Below are 20,787 nucleotides of genomic sequence, written 5' to 3' on the forward strand. Positions count from 1 at the left end.
CACTCACTACCTAGATCCATGCTTTTGGATTTTCGTGTTTTAACAAACTCCAACTGACTGGCATCTGAAAATTGCTTTGTACGCTTTTCTGACATGCTCTGGCGTCCAAAACCCTCTCGCTGGAAGGCAAGTACGGGATCAACATCTGGACTAAGAGTGCTGTAGGAAGGGAAAAAAATCATGCGAACATTTATCAAGATCACGCAACCTTTCACTCTTCAGAGAAAATCATTTATTTAGCACGTGACTTCTACCAACGATTAAGTTCACAGTTTTAAATACACCCCTGCAAGTATTCAGTTACACACACAAAGGATTTGTTTCACTGCATTAAGCAATTCTAGTTAAAAAGTAGCAAGGATTTCACTTACAGTTTTAACGAAAGATATACACATCTGGTCACTATACATATTCTATCAGAACATAAAGTCCAACACAGGAATAATTTGCAGGAGAATAAAACAGTTTTTTTTTCTTCCTGAGAAACAAATTTATTCTATTGGTAGTAATTTATCTGATCTGTCTTTATCAGAAAATATTTTTAGTAAAACATAAATAGAAACTCTCCTGCCTGAAGCCCACAGAGCTTGAAACTTCTTAATTTAAAAAGTTTGCATTAAAATTTCTCTCCATATCTGAAATTTCTTGCAGATTTTTCATAGCTTCTCCTGCTTTTAGCCTGGCTATGACAAACAACTATATATGTACTCATTGCTTCCCCATAGAGCAAGTACTTGCCACAGTGAATCAATCCATCCCCAAATCAGAAATGGGGGAAAGTGTATTTGGTTTTTGTTTTTTCTGCAGGCTTCTAAACTGACCTCAGCTCAGGCAGTCAGGTTTTCAGTGAGCTGCCTCAGAAACATGCTGAAGATAGACTTATTAATGGTGCTCAAACACTGGCAAAATCACAAGTGTAAGAATGCAAGCAAAATTTGGTGTGCAAGCTAAAAACATTTATTCAAAACGCAAGATTGCATACTGCTAATAAACAATATGAAAGGAAATTCACAAAAAGATCTTCTGGCTCCTAGAAATGGAATAGTATATAGATCTCTTCTTCAGCTGGCACAAAAAGAAATCAAAAGCATAAATACTGAAAAAATCAGTATTGGACCATTGTTATCTATCCTACAGGTAAAAGATCCCTCAAAATTTCCTCTTTAAATATTGTTGTACTTCAAGATAAAAAAGTTAAATATTTTGTCACTGAGATGTCTAAATAGATCTCTACATGCCACTCAAGATATTGTGTTTAGTACCATATACTGAAAAAATCAGTATTTTGGACCATTGTTATCTATCCTATAGGTAAAATATCCCTCAAAATTTCCTCTTTAAATATTGTTGTACTTCAAGATAAAAAAGTTAAATATTTTGTCACTGAGATGTCTAAATAGATCTCTACATGCCACTCAAGATATTGTGTTTAGTACCATGTTTCTAAAGAATTATTTTTACTGTAAAGGCTAAGTAAAATACATCTCTCTTTCCTAGTGAGAAACAGGCAAATAGTGAATTTCTTCAAAAAACAACTTATACTTTTAACTTCTGTAACATGCACATGTTTATGTATGCCATGTACTCTAATTTACAGAAGTATCTTTGATCAAGAACACCTGGATATTAGGCAAAACAGAGAAAAAGAAGTAAGGAAAAGTGTCCGAAGGCATAAAGTACAGTAAAGGATGAAAATCACTATCCTCATTACCAGACAGCCAAAAAGAAATCCAGTCTAGTAATGGCAGATTTACAAATAATAAGATGTGCTTGTGACAGGCATGTAATACTTCAGTGTGAGCAGGATCAGAGCTTATGTGAATAAAGCCAATGTCAAGTGCCTTTTGACTTTAATGTTTCTGGCTCAGGCTCATAATGTTTTACATTTAATTACTGCAACTATTTCAGAGATGTCTGCGCAATTTAGCAATGTTCTCAAGCATATGCTTAAAAGCTCTGATGAATCAGAGACCATACTCAAAAATAACTATTTTGTCCTAACACTGACTCCCACAAAACAGGGGAAAAATTATCTCCTCATGATAGAAAGATAAAACAGACAAGGCCAATATACACTTCTAGCATTTATAGCAGTGCAACATGTATTTGAGTAAGAACAACCTAAATCTGAAAATGTCCTCCAAAGTGACTCCAACTGAACTTACAGGGTTTCAACACCTTTCATAATCACATCATAATTGACTTTACCAAGGCCACACAGAAGTTTCTGGCTTCCTGCTAGTCAGCCCTGTCTCTGAAGGCCAGAAAAATGTGGTTTTACTAAGTGAGAATTTTTTTCCAGCAACATCTGTTAGCACAGGCTCACATTTGTTAAAATGACTGACTTCATCTTGCCGAACAAAATGTATCTTGTGACACTTTCTTCAGAAAAGGTGAACTTATAAAATTATTTGTTTTGGCTCTATTCTTCTTTTCTTAAACAAGCTTGCTTTGATCCTCCTATATAAAACTTCTAGTAGAGTAAAATATCATTTCCATGTAAACACAGCACACACTTATATACTGAACTTGAAGTCCTAAGAAGAGACTAAAACCCTAGTTCAAATATAACTTGAAAAGGACACCACAGGTGCCAGAGAGAGCAGTAGGGTCTGGACATGGCATCAGCAACTGGGAATTTGGGAGGCTGGAATCCAGCATTTCCACTGACACCACTTCTAGAGACTTTCCTTCTGCTTCCCTGACCTGCCCTTGTCACACCTCCCTTCCACACATACTTATTAAGGGAATTATTATTACATGCTTGCACAGTATTCTGCACCCTAAAGGTGCTACTTAGCACCTTTATTTGAGCCTTATGTTGAGTTCTAATTTTTCATGTCCTGTTTTATTTCTATTATTAATGACCCATGAGTGTATTTCAGTAATTAAGGCAGGAGTGGATCACAGGTGTCTGAATGCATGTACGTTGTCTAAAAGTATTCAAAAGTCCCCAAGAAGAGCAACAACTGCAAAAGCCAATGAGCAGAGAGGAGGAATTAATGCCTCTAAAAATGCCTCATTTTAATATTTTTCAACTACATCAATAAGACAGAGGTGAATTTAGTGCAAGCCATTAAGCAATGCCAAATGCAATTTACTATATTCTAGAATACTTAACAAATAAGATTTCTGGAATGACAGCTGATCCTTAAAAGAATGTAACCGTCTTCTGACCCTCAATGTTATTAAAATTCCATTTATTAATCCTGTCTTATTGGCCCTTTGTTTTCATAACATTTTCATCAAGGATTAGAGAGATATTGTGAGGCTGAAAAAGCTTACATTTTCTTCTGTGATTCAGAACAGCTGCCATTCTTGTTTGGATAACCCTTCATCCATATTCTTAGTTTTACCCTTTGTGCCTTCCAGCAAAATCATACAATGCACCTTCGTTTTACAAGTCTTCCTTCATCCATTAGCAACAGGAAATTATAGCAACAATCTAATTCTGTTGCTATTTACTTTTTTTTACAAATAGAATACATTAGATACTAAAGCACAACACTGATCTAACTCTTTGAAGTGCCATTGTATCTGAATACCTTTACAGTTTCTCATACACACACTTAAAACTTTTTTGAGTGTGACCAATTCTACAATACCTAATCCTTGTTTTCTTTACTGTTACTTCATTTACAAAGAAGTGTATGAATAGCAAGACACACTGCAGAAGTCAGTGTAAAAACATCTGCAGTTTTCAAATGGGTTTTAAGTTTATTTCATAGGATTTTGCTCACATTCAGCTAAAAATACTCCCTCAGAAATAAGCTATTATGTGCAGGCTTGAGGACTATTCTATTTAAATGTCTCAGATTCTCAGCTTTTACAAAAGACAAATGGACTTTTCATGGACCCAGATTACGGGTATGATTTGTCCATAAGAAGAACTGTAACATCAAAAAAAAGTAAATAAGAATGAAAAAATTACATTTTCATACAAACATTAAAACGGAGCTTAAAATACAGAACTCAGTTCCTAGATATAAGATGAAATAAACTAGTCCAAAGCAAAGAAGAAGCTGACAGGTGCATATCAGCCAGCAGGTGCTATTGCTGTTCTATTAAGATATTGCTGACATATTCATAACAGGCTCAACAGACAAGAAAACTAAGAAAATGCTAGTACTTCACACCATTTGTGGTAATTATCCAGCTTCAAGAAGTCGTAGCATACAGAGGTGTGCTTTTATTTTGCTATTACTATAGATAATTACAGGACTTGTAAATTAAATCTTAGATCTGCATTACTTGTACTAACTAAGCAATAAACAGTATTTCTTTGCCAGGAACTTAGGCAAGTCAATAATGGAACTCAATGCATTTCTCATTAAGGCTCTAATGTTAAAATGTGTTAAAGTAATTGAAGAGTCAACCCAAGACTCACAAAACTTATTTTTACTATGGATTAAATACATAAAGTTACTTTCTATACCTTTAAATGTGGAACTGTTACTTTCTGTATATTTAAATTTAGAGTTATTGCAGTACATTGTCTTTGCAAATCATCTAACAATATGAATAGTAGTTCTTCACACATAATAAGGAAATCTTAACTAGCTCTTTTTGCACAAGCACTAACACCGAGGCAAAGCAAAAAGCTTTGACCTCTAAGTAGATTTAAAAGATTAGCACATTATTAGGAAAAGCAAGGAAGTATGCAAAAGTATTGAGATACTCCTAGATATACAATGGAATATAAAAATAAAACTTTTGTTTTATAAACGTTGATATATTTACAGTGAAATTTATAAATTACAATTATCAGTCTTTCATCTTTCATAAACTCAAGTGTTTAAATTTTGCTAAGTTATTTTCTTACAAAAGCTAGGTCAGCTAGCAATTAAATTAAAGTTAGATCATGAAAATAACACAGCTATGTACGGTCTAAGTAACATTTCCACAAATATGATTTAACACAAGACAAAACTGCAACCAGAGGTATTTGTATAGACTTCCTCCCTGAAACAGGGACAATTACCAGTTTGAAAATAGTAAATTCCAAATGTGACCAAAAAAAATTAAAATTAGCAGTAGACAGAAATGTAACTAAAGGAAAAGATGCAACCACAGCTCTCTCTTTCTTCCTTCCACTAAACCATGCTCTTACCAGTCTGTTGACTCATTAATTGCAGCTTTAGCCCATCCACCAGTATCAACAGTGCCAAACCCGACATCATCATGGGAACTGGATGATGACTGGTCAGAGAGATGAGGAGGAAGGACTGACAGCCTGTCATCTTCAATAATGACAGTGTCATCCTGGGGCATGTTCACTGTTGGAGACAGCTGATATTTACCTGGACAAAAGGGAGAAAAAACCCCAAAACTAAATAACAGTAGTGTGCAGAGAGTGCCTTGAAAAATATTTCATCACAGATGATAAAAGGTTATGGTGACACTGATAAGAATGACACAATGCAGATAATAAAATTAACTATGTCTCACTTTGTACCTATCTTCCTGTGCAGAGGTCTGAAAAGTGATACTCACCAGTTGTTTCTGTGGCCTACTGCAAGACCACAAGGTTACTGAAGGGTTGAGGTTTGGAAGAGACCTCCCCTCTGGTCCAACCCTTTCCACTCAAGCAGAGACAGCCATGTGCCCAGGACTCCAAACAAATTGCTTCTGCACCACCTCCCTGAGCACTCTGTGCCAGAGCATGGTCACCCTCACACTGAAAAAGTGTTTCCTGATGTTCAGAGGAACCTCCCATGTTTCTGTCTGTGTCCATAGTCTAAGGTCCTGGCTGAGGAGCTGCTCAAAAGCACCTCTCCCAGAAGACAGTATCTCCTCTTGAATCACCTTGTTAACAAAGGATGTGTTCCACAAGGACTAACAGATCAGCCTGGCCTTCATGAAATGAGAAATTATTCAAGTGGTGTTGGGAAGTGGACACATGCAAAATTTGGAGAAAAAAAATTACCAAATTCTATTATCAACAAATTAAAGTTTTAACACTTTTGATAAAACACTTAAACAAGAACCATCACATGATAGGGACTACATCAAGACTCAGCATGAGTCTGGTCAGTGGTAGACTTCGTCGGGTAAATTTGTGAGAGTACAAGTTAAAAGATGGTATGATCTTACTAAAACAATTTGTAAAACTGTCACATCTCATAAGAAGAAACACACTAGCTTAATCAACCATTAATCTGACAACAAACTGAAAATTATTCTAAAACTATGATGCACCAGTGTAATGTATCACAAAACTTCTATTTCCATATTTTAAACTGCTTCTAAGGACACATCAATTATTTTCACACTTTACTTTCACTGTAGATATGAAAAAAATGTGAACAATTAGGGGAAAATAAAGTTTTCTTCTTTTCTGTAAAGGTTTCAGTTACCATCACTAACTTTGCATGCAATTAATAAACAAAAAAACAAACAAACAAAACCCTATGTGTAAAGAGGTAGTTAAAATCCTCATTGTACTAGATAATACATACAGTAATCTGTCCAAAGAGGGGAAAACTGGCTTCAAAGGGATCATTAAAGAAGGCTGAAAAAGTGGCTGGAAGGAAAAGGTACTGCATGGTGAACACCTCATCACTGTCAAACTGAAATGAATGTATGCAGTTTGCATAACAGCTGATTCTGCCCAGCAATAGCTCCTTTGATGGACAGGTTAATGTTTAGCCTGGTAATGTACTTCTTTCCAAACATAATGCCTACAAGACTGTTAACTCTATACTTAATAATGTCTCCAAAGAATTGATTGTGAAAAGGTATAACCTTATGGCACTCGGCAGATTGAACTTCCCATCTGAGAGGCTACAGTAATTCAGGAACACTTTTAACTTTTCACTACCCTTCTTTATTTCTGACAAGGGTGAAGATTGACATTTTAATAGTTGCTTTAGAATTAAGGAGAAAACCCATCTGACATGCCTATGCTTTCCATTGCAGATGAAGCTAAAAACAGGTGAAAGGCTTCACCTCCAGCAGATGGTTGGACTGAACTCAATACACGCTTTGTAGAGAACTCAGCTGAAGTGGACAGAAAATACCCCTGGAGAATTAATTCCACAAGTGTTGTGAGAAACCTTACAAGGAAACATCAAAGAAACTTCAAACCCAGTAATCTTCAGTATATTTGACTGATCTACAAATCTAAGGCATTGCTCAACCTGTCTACAAACCTCTTCAAGAAAATAATTTTCCCTCGGGCTGGAAAAGTGCTATTTAGACTCTATGAAATTTAGACTCTGACAACACTTCAAGTCCAGTTTTGCATTTATTAATTCAGCTTCAGTGAGGTAATCTGTAATAACATAAAGTATTTTGGACACTGCACTAAGCAAGGTAAAACAGTCTCCCTTTCAAATGTTTCTCATCTCAGAACAATGATGCTGAAATTTCTTGGACGAGTTACCAATCTAAAGGAGCACAGCCTGAGGACTACAACAAAGTATTGGGTAAGAAGGGTTCCCATCTGTCTGTGCAGAAAAAGAAGCCTCAGAGCTTCAGTATCAAATGGCTGGTCTCTTTGTCTATGAGGATTTTCATCCTAGGAAAAATATGCCAAGCAGCATATTTCAAAAAATATTATACACCTTCAAACCTATTATACACCTATAATACACCAGAAAATAATTTGTACCTGAATTAATCCACCAACATAGAGCCATACAAAAAAACCCTGATCACACACAGTACATAGTATGAATAACAGGTTTATTCATGAAGAACTGAACTGCTCCAGGTCCTTTCAAATCTTGAAATTCCCTAAAGTTCAGTTAATATGTTTGCTGGGATAACTTGGCTCCCATACTGACACTGCATTGTCATGGAACTGTTTCTGGCTTGATCCTTGTGCTTTTGCTATTGCTTGCTCTTTAAAGGATGGTCTACAAAATCTGTTGAACACTCTCACCGTATGTTCAGAACCCAGTATTACCTTATGAATGACTCATGAGCATGTTGATACTGTGGGATTCAGACCAACAGTACAAAGAATGCCTGGAGAATGACTAACAGCAAAGATTTCTCCACTGTATACAGGCCTTGGATTTCAAGAAAGTGCTCAGATCTGTCAGCTAATGTAGAAGAGCACCACATTTTGATGAGATTCCTGGCCAAGGAACTACATTCTGATTGTAAAGGGTTATTTTCATTTCACTGAGACACACACTCTACATCTCTAGCTAAATTTTTGTCAGTAGTGTTTCCTCCTGATGCTACCCTTAAGACAGCAATTATTTATGTAGAGAACAGAGTATTTCCTGTTGTGTAGGAACCATCAAACTTCACAAAGTTCTGGGGGTCCTTCAGGATGAAAAGCAGATTCAGTGCTTGTTATTCTCTGTACCCCCCAAATATATCTTCTGTTTAGTCACCGTTAGCAACAAAACCTGCCGGGTTCATAAAAAAAATATCAGCAACTAGAAGAAGGAGATGAAAGAGGACTTTGTACTAAGCTGTTTGTTGAATAAGAATAATTTATACAGACAGCAGCTATGTATTTGTGTATTGAAAAACTCAGGAGCATAATGCATGATATACAAGAATGGTATGTCAGAAAAAGACTTGAATTTTTAATTATAGAGCCAAGCAAACCAGTATAACACAGTTGTTTTACTGAATAACATGCACCCTGGAAATAATAAAACAAATAAATATAAGAGTTCTTACAGCCATCTAATGCTTTAGACCAAATTTATATAAATAAAATATCCCATCTCCTCCAAACCAAAAGTATTCCCTGAATACAGAAAATTGTATATTTTCTCCATGAGAAAATTCCAGTGAAATATTATCAAATGAAAAATCATAAGAAAATCTATAATAGCAATAACCACCTAGAAAAGTAGATTAACATGAGAATCATCAGAAACATGAAAAGATTCACGTAGACTTATTGCAGCAAGCAAACATTATTTTACATAATTTAAATCACATCCTAAAATTGGTATTTTATTCCCACTCTCACAGCAAGACTCTGACAGCCAGTTCTTGCTTGTCAGTTATGAAGGAGTAAGGAAATTGTCTTAAATACCTTTTCTGAAATTACATTAATGGTATTTAAAAGAACAAAACACTCTTGAAATCTTTGTTCCAAATTTAAGCAATGACTAAAACAAGCAGGCATTTTCCAGACTTTGAAATTGTTACTTTTGAATAGTTTAATGTAGGAAGGAAGAAAACTCAAACCCATCCAAGAGCAAAAGCAGCAGGAAGACCTATTCCTTCCATGAAAACATACTGTCATCTCCTCACTAAAAAGTACTGAGTACTAAAAGTTTACACAGTTAAATCCATTGAGGGGTAAATCAAAAGATATCAGATGATTCAGAGAGCTCATCAGAGGGGTTCTTGATATGGGGAGAGCACTCAAGGGAAGCAGCACTGCATAAAGCACTCCTTTGGGCTTGTTTTCATGGGCAGGACTGGTGTGGGAAGGTATAGACCTCCAGTGTTCTTCAGCCAGGTTCTTCTTAGGACTAATCCTCAATTTTAGGCCAATTTTCAAGAGAAGAAGAGTCATGTAACACCACACAAACATTCTCAGGAAAATAAAAAAAACCCTGCTTTTTTTCTCGTTACCAATTTCAAAAGACAGGTATTCCACTGCATAAAAGTAACTGAGTCTTTAAAATGTTAGCTATTCTGAAACAAGCAACTGTACCTATCTCTCCCAACAGGCAATACCTCTCTGTTGCATGGCAATGCAAGAAAACTTGTATACGAAAGATTATGAACACTGCACTTTTAACTTAGTGATACTGATTAATTCAGAAAAATAGTCTTATTAGAAAACTGACTATTCCCCACAAACTGGGTTTAAACATCACAGGTCTGTGAAGCTGCTGTGACTGCAGAAGGGAACAGCCCAATCCTGGAAAGACCAGTTTTAGTTACACATTCTTAGATCACATTTACTATGAGGTTCAGGCACAATTTGATTTTCCACTAACGTGCTTCCACTAAAGATTCAGTGAATTAAAGTCACAACCAACCAATTTTCTACATAGTTTCTGGTTCCTGAAAACAATTCAGAAAAACAATGATTCACAGGAAATCAAAACATTAACTTCAGGTTACAAGAAACCTAGAAAATGAAGGACATGGGTTTTTTTCTATGTACACAATGCAAAGGTATCTAAAAGTATTAAGATGTTAACAGCTTTGGAAACACTTTTTTGGTTTTTTGTGGCTTTAACATCAGTTACTGGCCATTGCTAAAGGGCTGATGAACCACTAGTTCAATTTGGCATGGCAAGCCTTGTGCTCCTCTGATGCTGAAATAAACTAAACATCAATTACTGGCCACTGCTAAAGGGTTGATGAACTAGTTCAATTTGGCATGGCAAGCCTTGTGCTCCTCTGATGCTGAAATAAACTGCATTGCTGACACACATGCACCCAGACTTTGTCAGGGCTCCCTCTCCCATCAATGGACAACATGTTTAAAGTGATAATTTGTTAACGCTTATATGAGCTCTGTGTGTAAATGCTCTGCAGCACTGATGGAAAAAGCAGAAGGCAGTGCTTTGCAAATGTTTTATCTAAAGCCCTGACACAACAAGAACTAGCTCTTTCTATGGGAGAGTAGTGCTAAAGACTTCAAATTATTTTATCACTCCTTAAATTTGTTGACAAACAAATACAATTTTTTCTAAATTTTTCTCTTTAAGAGCATATGACTTTGGGTGACATGGTTTCACACTGTCTTGATTGTCATGTGCACATTTTTCCTTCCAAGCTGCACAAAATGAAATGCAACAGAACAGAATACGACATGTTTTTAATTACTATTGCCCAAATGCACAAAAAAGGGCAAAAGACTTACTGGAAGAAATACCCTAAATAGCAAACTTGCAGATTTTCAGAGAGTTTAACAGCAGTCCTATTTTGCCACTACAAAGAAAATGCAAAATACAAAATATAAAAGTTATTTTCAATAGAAAATATGGGTGGAAAAAAAAAAAACCAAACCCAACCCAAATAAAAAAATATAGGGTGAAAAATATACACAAACTGTTCATTGGAAAAGCCTATATGGTAGACTAATTTTCTATGGCCAAAAACTAATCTATAGCAATTGAAAACTAAGTTATGCCTCGCTTCATATCAAGTTTATAGCAGCATGCTCTAATATATTCTGTGTACCTAATACACTAAAAAAAAGTCCTAGATTTAATAGCCATGTCTTCTTTTTAAAACTCGCAACTCAAGCGAGCAATCGTCACGTCTTCTGTCAGGTGTTATTTTCATCAAGCTGCTTTTTGTGTTTAAACTTGAAAATCCTTTCAAACTAATCCCATCCTAGTCAGTAAATCCAACCACTCCTGTGGCAAGGCAAGTCTTTATTACCTAGCTCTGTACATCAGAAGTTGAATTGCTGCAAAGCAAGCACTAATAACCTCATTATCCACTGGGACCATGCAGATGGCAGGGTACAGAATCTACACAAGGGATGCTTATAATTAGTTATGAGGTTTTAAAATTGGTGTCCTACAAAGCAAACATTCAAATAAATTAATAAGTCCCTAATAAGCGTAAATGGACGCAAGTTTGCCTTATTTATTTTTGTATTTTAGTAGGAGTGAAACAGAGGAGAAGGAATATTGAATAAAAATTATGAATTCCCATGAGTCACAGACTTTGATGCAACATGGAGCCTAGACCGACCAATAATTTATTGTCCCAAACCAGACATTGAAAGACCATGTTCAATGCTACTATTATTCATTCTGTGACCTGCCACAAGATGCAAAATTCACTTTAGAATCCCACTTTACCTTCTTCCTCACATTAACTATCCAGAAGACTTGCGTAGAAGAATTTTAAGGCACGTTTTAAGTTGGTCAGTGCAACCTCCACACTCACAATTCCCACATAACACATTAATCACCCTTCAATGAATCACAGAGAGAAATAAAAGATGCCCTGCTTAGCAGGGCTTGACTCACCCATTATCCTGCCCAATGCCACGTTCTTTGTGGGTGACTCGCTGAGACCCTCGATCCCACTGTAGAGGGAGTGGGAAATCCTCCGCTCCCGGTCATCCAGCAGAGTCTCTATGGGCAGCTCTGGCCCGGAGGGGCTCCCAGGTGATTCCAACTGCAAAGAGAGGGGAAAATTAGTGCCTGGGGTCCCCTTAACCACATGGGGGAACTGTAACAAATTGCCTAAGGCCTAGACCTGTCTGAGCACCAAATGAGCTAGAACTTCTCATCCTGGACAGCGATAATTTGCAATGACAGCTCTGCCTAATGACCAACTTTCTAACCCCTTTACACTGCACCCCCCATGGTGCCCTGTCAAATTTCAAATCCTTCAGCAGAAAATTGGTGAAAAAAATCCATTCCATTTTGGTGTCTCTTTGTTGGATAATTTCTTAAACAGACAGTTGGGCTGTTTCCAATACCATCAGCAGACAGCTGGGCCATCTTCTGCACAGTGACAGCTGAACACAACAAGGCCCTTGTCAGGAGCATGGAACAGGAACTCTCATTTGGAATTGCGCTGCTGCTGCCACAGTGGTGCAACTTGCTCTCAAATGAAATCATCACACTCCAAAGTTTTGTAGTTAGGAACAAAAGAAAAAAACACAAAAGTTGTCAGACTTCACCGTAATTTTATTTTTAAATTGAGTTCTTTGCTCTATCTCTCCTGACTGCAGAGTAAAGAGATCTTATGCTCCATGCAGCCTCGAAGCTTCTCTCATCTCTTGCTGCAGCATCCAGGCAGAGACACAAAAGCAGAACTGGGAATACCTGGGGTGCCCTCCACCCCAGCCCTCAAACCCCTGGAGCTGCCAGATCCCTGCCTACCACAACTGAGGCCAAACTCTCCAGGGCATCACAAGACAGATGAAGTATGTGGTGGAAGTGAAGGACACAAGCTGCTTGGCCATGAGCACAGGAAAGACAAAGGCTGCATATAGCCTCCTGGCCACCCCAGCTGCTCTCCTCCAGAAGATTGCCTGAGTATTTTCCCAGCCTCTCAGTATCTTCCTACAGTGGCCTCTCAGATTTTTCAAGAGGACAGGAAAAAGTCAAGTTCTCTTTGGTGAGTCCAAGAGAATCAGACCTCAGGGGAACACAGAACCCAAGAGAGGCAACGAAAATAATTTGGTATCGTCTACCTGGATTTAGCAACCCCATAGCCACAGCTCTGCTGTCAGCACAGCCCCTGGGAATGAGAAGAATGAGTATCTGTGCATTCACAGGTCACTGTGGATGCCCAGTGTAGTAGGGCCCAGTTGCTTCCTGCAGAGATAAGAGACTCCGCACACCATAGCCCAATCCTCACACCATCCAGCCTTCCTGCTGCCCCTAAAGTTCTTGGTTCACCTGGGCTCCAGCACCCTGATGTCCTCTGAATAATGCTACCAAGGTGCTTTTCCAAGACCATTAAACCAAGACACCTGAACATTTTGAGCTGAATTTAACTCTATTAAAAAGAAAACAACTATTAAAAAATAGATGTATTTTGTAGAAAAGTAGTATGAACTCAGATATCAAAACATTAGCTCTTCTAACCAACACTCCTCTTCATATTGAAGTATATAGTTAAATCTTAAAAACACAAACCTTTGTCCTTCCACAAACCCCACAGCATTTATTTCATACATATTGAAATACAGTGGGGTCCAGATACTCGAGATACTGGGGATGCAGAAAACTATTTGAAGCCACTGCAAATGCTTATGTCAAGCACTGACTGATCTCCAAACAAGCACAAGAGGAGCAGTTCATAGTTTCAGGAATTACAATAACAAGCAACATGCTGGTTGTTTTTTCTTTTTGAAACAGCTGCCCATTATTAATCACTCCACCCGCACTCCCCAGACAACTAAGAAATGCATGCTATGAAAAAGTTTTAAAAATCTGCTTCAAGGGCTATAAAGCCCTGGGCTTTCTCCCCAGCAGAGGCTTTGAAGTGAACCCAATGGACGGATGACTTCTGACACGCGGGCGCTGGCGCGGCGCCCGGGGCACGGGGGCGGAGGGTTGGAAACGCCGCGTTACGGTCAAGGAGACCGCGATCGGGAGGTCGCAGACTCTGTAAAAATTATTATTTCTGTTCAAAGCCATCATCTGTTTAATATAAATGAGATATTTAATGAAGTTCCAAACTGTAGACTTATCTCTCCCAGTTTGATAAGCACCAGGGAGATTTACTGCATCGGAGGGTCAACACAATTACAATTGGAGGCACGTCGAGCTGCAGGAGAATAATAAACTTGCAGTGCAAGTGAATTAGACTCAATAAGGTTTAAATTGTGAAATGAGGATTTGTTTTATTAGTTTTTTTAAATTGCAGATTACAACTGACAGCTTTACTGAAAAATAAATTAAACAATATTTGTAGACTCTCTTATAAAGGAATCTAAGGCACATTTGAAAAGAAATGTTAACTTCTGAAATACTTGACAAAAAAAAGAGTGTAGCAACATTAGACTGCTTGAGAGCTTAAACTTGCATGATAAAGGTACTAAATTATGAACTACCCTTTATTTCACTGCCTTTAAATAAGGTGTGAAAATATCAAAGTGCTTTGGGATTTATTCTCCCAGTGCTATACTGATGACTCTATGTAACAAGTGTCCAGCTTTTAGTGAGCCATATCACACAGCCCTTTGTGTGACAAGCCATCAACTTTCAGACTCATTTGTAGAAAGGTCTCAAGAGATTTTCAGAAAGACACTGACAAGAAGATGGTTCAGAAGCAAAGAAATATATAGAAATTCATTCCTGGTAATACAGCAAAGTACAGGGTAAATAAAAGAAATAGCAGGAGTGTTGCATTTATATGGCCATGTTTTGTAAAGTGAATCACATATTTTATAATTTCCATGAGTAAAACTTTATCAATTTCTAATTAGCATCTGAAAAGATGAGTTTAAACAAAGGCATTGACAGCCAGCTACACAAACATTTTACAAAAGATACAATGCCTCTTATAAAACATCAAAAATTAGACAACTGGGTGTCACAAAAAACCCCAAAATGCCTTTTCCTTCCATTGTTAACAGAAAGTCTGTGCAAGAAAAGAAACATAGAATTTGGAAACTGTGCTGTGGGCAAGACAAACAGTCCAACAGTCAAAAGCAAGACTGCAATTCAAATAGACTTGTTCTTTGTGATGGATTTCTAATAAAGAGCTGGAATTACACATTCTAGCTCCTTCTCTTAGCCATTCTCAGTGCTATCTGATATAATTTGATTTGATTGACTGATAAAGAGTGGGTAACATAAACAAAGTTGTACAAATTGCTAGCTTCATTAAAGGCCTGGCAAGGAAAGAAATCCATGTGGCAACTGGCCCCCTATCAACAGCTGCTGGAGCACCCCTTGGTGTGCCAGTTCAGAGTCACAGACCAACTGAGGGTGGATGAAACCACTGGAGATTACCTAATCCAACCACTTGCCCAAAGCAAGGTCTGCAAGAGCAGGTTGCACAGTGCCCTGCCCAGTTGGGTTTTGAATATCTCCAAGATCAGAAACTCCTCAGACTCTCAGGGCAAGTTGTGCCAGTGTTGACCTCTAAGAAGGATTTTTCTTTCTGTGTAAAGAAATTTCTTCTATTTTGGTTTGTGCATGTTGCTTCTTGTCCTGACATTGGGCAGCCCTGAGAAGAGTTTGGATCAGTAGTCTTTATTACTTCTTTATTACTTCCATCAGGTATTTATAGACACTGCCTGGTAAAGATCCCCTGATCTTTCTTCTCTCTAGACTGAAAAGACAGAGTTCCCTCTCTGGATCCTAGCACTGATCGGTACTAAATGATCATATTCGTAAATATGTAATAAAACCTCCTATGCTACAGATTGCCTGTAGCTCGTTTTCTATCCATTCTCTTAAATTAAAAAAGCAAGACTAAATTTTTTTTAAATAAAAAAAGGCACTACCCTGACCCTTTGTCATTCAGATAAAAACCAGCTGTTTGCTAAAGTACTGTCTGTACCAGCTAGCCCAGCTGCTGCTTATCTAGATGATAAAAGGACAAATAATGCAGTCCCTTTTACTTAAACACCACCATCCATCCTATTTGAAGTTATGTACATACATATGAAAAAGGTTTATGCACAAGAAGAGTGCCAAAATATTCAAAGCATAAACAAACTCTTTTTTTTTTAAATGAAACAAGAATCAGACCCCCTTTTTCCTTCAGAAAATAAATTGTCCAAATATAGGAATGCAAGCATTATGGGTGTTAAAGAAGTTAGAACACAAATTTGCTATATATGACACTGCATCCAGAATGCTGAAGCTCTTTCTGTCACACAGAATTATTCTCCAGGCTTTCTTTTATCCTTCTTATCTGTGTACTGTGGTTAAGATGTTCAAAATACTACAGCTTAGTTTTCCAACATAGACACTTTTAAAATACTATTAGTCTATATCAAGGCATCAATGTCAAAGGCATTAGAGAAACTAAGTTTTCATAGGACTGGACTAAATTTTAATTTTCTGGGTTGAAAACTGGCTAAAGAATTGGACACAAAGATTGATATTCAGGATGGAAAAGAGTTGTAGATTCCCCTAGGAATCAGAGCTGGGAATAGCTTAAGTTGATAAACAGCTTTATCAATGAGTTGGAGATGGGAATAAACAGGGAAATCAGTGTGTTTGGAGAAGATGCTAAAGACTTTTTGACAGTTAAATTCCAAAAGGTCATCACAAGACTAATCTAGTGAGAAAGAAAAAACAAACCTGTCACCTACACTTCAATGTAGGTAACTCGGCAATGCATGCAGGGGAAAATGATGCTGAATATTTTATACTTGCACACACACTGGAAAAGATGCTTGCTTGTTTCTTTTGTAATGAAACCACTCATTTGCAAAGTCTTACTGATCTATCAGTCAATTTATTTCATGAATGATGAGGTCCTATTATAGTCTGGAATCAGGACTCTGCTTCACAGTTTGCTCATTTTCAAAGGGAGAAAAAAAAGGAACAGACATGCATGAAGAATTGGGGATATGCAAATAATTTGCAAAGCTTCATTTCAGGCAGGTTTGGCAAAATATTCATCCTGTAAAAAAAAAAAAAAAAAAAAAAAAAGGGAGGTCTAAACAAGAAAAAACCCTTGAAATTACTCATTTTGAGGAAAATGGTGACACTCTCTCACTTAATGGCAGACAAGTGCTGCCTGCCTGTGACATGAACAGAGTGCAGATGAGCAATCTGTGTCTCTACGCTGTCCAGGTAGCAGGACTGAAAAGCACAGGATTCCAAAAGTAACAATTACCTTTATTTTCTTGAATCAGCACATGGAGCCACCAGCTGCAGGGACGTGACTGGCAGTTGTGCTTGAGTGCTGAGCACGTTCTGGCAATGCAGCCACCAGCTGTTTGCCCATAAAGGCTAATCACAACAGCATCACTAATTAACAGAACACGGCACAAGTACTCCATTTCTCCTTAAATCTGAGGAATTAAAAAAATTTCAACCGTGAGATAAAGACCTAAAAAGCTGATGGCTCCTCTTCTGAAAAATGAGGTGTTAAAAACTGGCCACATATGAATATCAAGTCAATATTATTGCTATTCTCTCCATTTTTCCCACTGTTTTCACAGCTTTGGAAATGTGTCTTAAAGAGTCTCTCCATGCTTATGTAGGAAACTTGATGAGTTAACAAGCAAGGCTTAAAGCTGAAAACACAGAACAGAATGTTTAACTTTTTTAAATGGGGGACAAGGGAACCTCAGCTATAGATATAGCCAAATCCCAAATTAAATGTTTTTGTTACACTATTCTAACAGTGTCCATCAAATATTCAGTGTGTGATTTTGTCTGGAGTGGCAGAGATATTAAACACAGTTTTGCAAGGTTTGTAGTAGCACAGCTAGCAGAATTCTACATTACTGTACTCTGTACAGACATAATGCAAACAGGAGAAAAACTCAGATGCACAGCTTTGGCTTAGAGTTCATTCATAACTAACACTCCATGCTTATATCAATATTTACTACAAGACAATTCACTTGAAAACCTAGATGGATTACACACTATCTTCTGGTGAGTCAATGAAAATTCTTCCTACAGGCAAATCTTCAGCAAAACCACAGCAGCACAAAATCTCTTTTTACCTTCTGGGAAGTTTGTGGTCTCTTTTGACTCTGCAGTTATGGGAGGGGTGATGATATAAATTATCTCCTCCCTGCCTCTCTGAAGTCAAGATAATACTCTTATGGTGTTTATGTACATTTACATTATTACTACAATTGCTCTGAAGGCTTAGTTTACAACATGAGAACTTGTGAAGCTGTTTGAGAATAATGATGGCATGGGAAAGGAGTATCCGAGGTCACTTCACCAAGTTTTGAAATTGTTTCATGTTCAAGAAGCCAAAGAAAACTCTCTGACAAAGACTCTGCAGCAGATCAGAAGCAACTGTTCTGCTTCCCTCAACCCAGGACAGCAGAGGTTCTGTCACTCACTTCTAGACAGCAAACAAAATACAAAAAGTACACAAACATCCTAGTCTAAACTGAAACATGCAGAAACAACAATCTGCAGAATCATGCTGCAAATTAATTCTCCCTCCTCAGCAATTCTGAGGACTGATTATGAAAATTGGCATTGAAACCAAAAGAACAGTTTCATACCACTAACTGCCTTAAAAATCCAATTCAAATTCAGTTTTACCAAAGAAAGAAGCAGACTCTCTGGTCTATCTCAAAGGAAGTCAGTTTGACTTTGCAAATGTAAAACAATTGCTGGACTTGAAGACAGGGGAAAAAAGAGTATTTTTTGTTGTTGTTGTTCTTTTTGCTGTTATTTTGTTGTGGGATTTTTTTTATCATCCAGAGATCAACTGCATTTATCATCCAGATGATTAGCACAGTTATTTCTGCATTGGCATTATCACCCCCTGCACGGATTTCCCTTTTGAGACACCTGTGGGTGCTCCATGGTGTGGCAAGGAATCAGCCAGGACCTGACCTCACAGGACTGATCATACACTGAAACAGAGCAGACTGAACACTGTTCTTGGTGACACACAAAAGTGAATAGTACCAAACCAGTCCCACTTAACTGTAGTTCAGAGTAACAAGAAACAAAGCTATGTTTTTGTCTACAAAGTGGACACATACGATGCTGAATCAACAAAGGAAAGAAGTCAGTTGAACAGGATATTTTATCTGCTGGTTTTTTACAGTGACTCCTCTGAAGAACAAAAAGAGGAAGAAGAGCATAGAAAACACTGAGAAATACTTTTTCAAAAGTTGAACATTACTTTTTATATTTAATTAAACCAATAATCCCCCCTTTCTGAGGAGCTGGGGGTGTTTAGCCTGGAGTAAAGAGAAGGCTAAGGAAAGAGACCTTTTTGCTCTCTATAGCTGCCTAAAAGGAGAATTTAGACAGGTGGGGATTAGTCTCTTCTCCCAGGTAAAAAGGGACAGGACAAGAGGAAACAGTCACCAGCTGTTCCAGGGAAGACTTAGACTTGATATTAGGTAAAGTATTTCATGAAAAGTATAGTCAAGCTTTGGAACAGGGTGCCCATGGGAGTGGCTGAGTCATCCCTGCAGGTCTTTATAACATGTATAGATGTGGCACTTGGCTATATGGTTTAGGGGTGGACTTGGCAATGCTGGGTTAATGGCTGGAGTCAATAATCTTTAATCTAAATGATTCTGTGCTTCTACAGTGATAAAAGGTTGGAGTTATTAAGACAAGGGTGTGCCCTTTTTTTATGCTTTTGCTTCTAATCTGGAAGCTTCTGAATTTGCTGCCAGTCAAATGTCATTTCCTTTAGTGTTCTAACACTAAAAATCTTTCCAGTGGTTGTTACTGGAATGTTCCAAGGGGAAAATTTGTATACCAGCAGATCTAAGCAATATGTCTTGCTAAATTAAGCATAATATAGCCAAGACAAGGGCAGCCACTGAGGCAATGCTGTCTCCAGCCAGTTCTCAGCCCCACAGCCACTACAGAGGGACTGAGCTGACTGAATACCATACTCATATACGGTACTCCTGCAACATTCAGAAATAACATTATCACAGCTTATCAGTGTTACATCAGCTTAATAATATCTAAAGCTTAAATTGGTCACAATCTTGAAAGAGGATATAAGGTTTAATTGCAAAATACCAAGAAAAAAAGCTCTTTGCTTTTCATTGCATTGAAGTCTGGGAATTGCAAGACTTCCAGAAAAGTGACTTCTTGCATATTGCCAGCTCAGCAGGTAAACAGCTTTATATCCATGCAAGCCATCCTTTCATCATATTAAAATATGCAAACAGTATTGACATCATATTTCCTTTGGATAAGTGTGATAAAAGCAGTAATTCCTAGGAAAAATTACTTACAAAAATTACTTTGTAGAGATGATTACTACAGCAATAGTGGCATATCAATGCTTTCCTAATCATTATAGCTCATCTTGCCAGCTTCTTTAGGAGTTGGGAAAATGCACAAAAAACTGTAAAGGAGGCCCAGAAAGAGAGGGCCTATCCTGCCCTTGTGCAGGTACATTTCAATTATCTAAATCTGTTTCCATGATCAGTTCTTTTATCCTGAAGGACATATATTGCAGTCAGCTGTGCTGTTTTTGGCACCTGATTTCTGCAAAATAAATCGTACTAAATGTCAAGCATATATAGAGGACCAAGCTACTCTTGAATGAGTAAAAATTGTGCTGGATTTAAGGAGAAATGTCTTTGTTTTATCACTGCTGGATTACCTCCCTTGTGTTTACAAACACTATCTGGATTAATTCAGTTGAGAAGACTTTCATTAGGAGAAAAGGGATCATCTTTTACATCCTTTTAGGGAAAAAAAAAAATCACTAAACATAGAAATAGTC

The 20,787-nt window shown here is 37.5% G+C and overlaps 1 protein-coding gene across 19 annotated transcripts in view; it reads right to left on the reverse strand.

Moving 5' to 3' along the window:
• The window catches only part of PARD3 (par-3 family cell polarity regulator), a 445,202-nt gene that overhangs the window by 154,120 nt on the left and 270,295 nt on the right, over positions 1-20,787 (reverse strand). For 15 of the 19 annotated variants that reach the window (XR_005627160.1, XM_039705901.1, XM_039705907.1 and 12 more), the window contains 3 exons: positions 11,925-12,075; positions 5,111-5,300; positions 8-159 (listed from right to left, as the gene is read on the reverse strand). Coding sequence is in view for 18 of the 19 variants with exons in the window: in XM_039705901.1 (XP_039561835.1) it covers positions 8-159; positions 5,111-5,300; positions 11,925-12,075 (493 nt within the window). In the remaining variant the exon portion in view is untranslated. The remainder of the gene's footprint in view (positions 1-7; positions 160-5,110; positions 5,301-11,924; positions 12,076-20,787) is intronic. The other 4 variants (XM_039705885.1, XM_039705851.1, XM_039705825.1 and 1 more) reach the window with 1 other exon arrangement.

This window comes from Passer montanus, unplaced genomic scaffold (assembly GCF_014805655.1).
Source record: "Passer montanus isolate IOZ18808 unplaced genomic scaffold, ASM1480565v1 scaffold10, whole genome shotgun sequence".
In the NCBI taxonomy this organism is placed as follows: domain Eukaryota; kingdom Metazoa; phylum Chordata; class Aves; order Passeriformes; family Passeridae; genus Passer; species Passer montanus.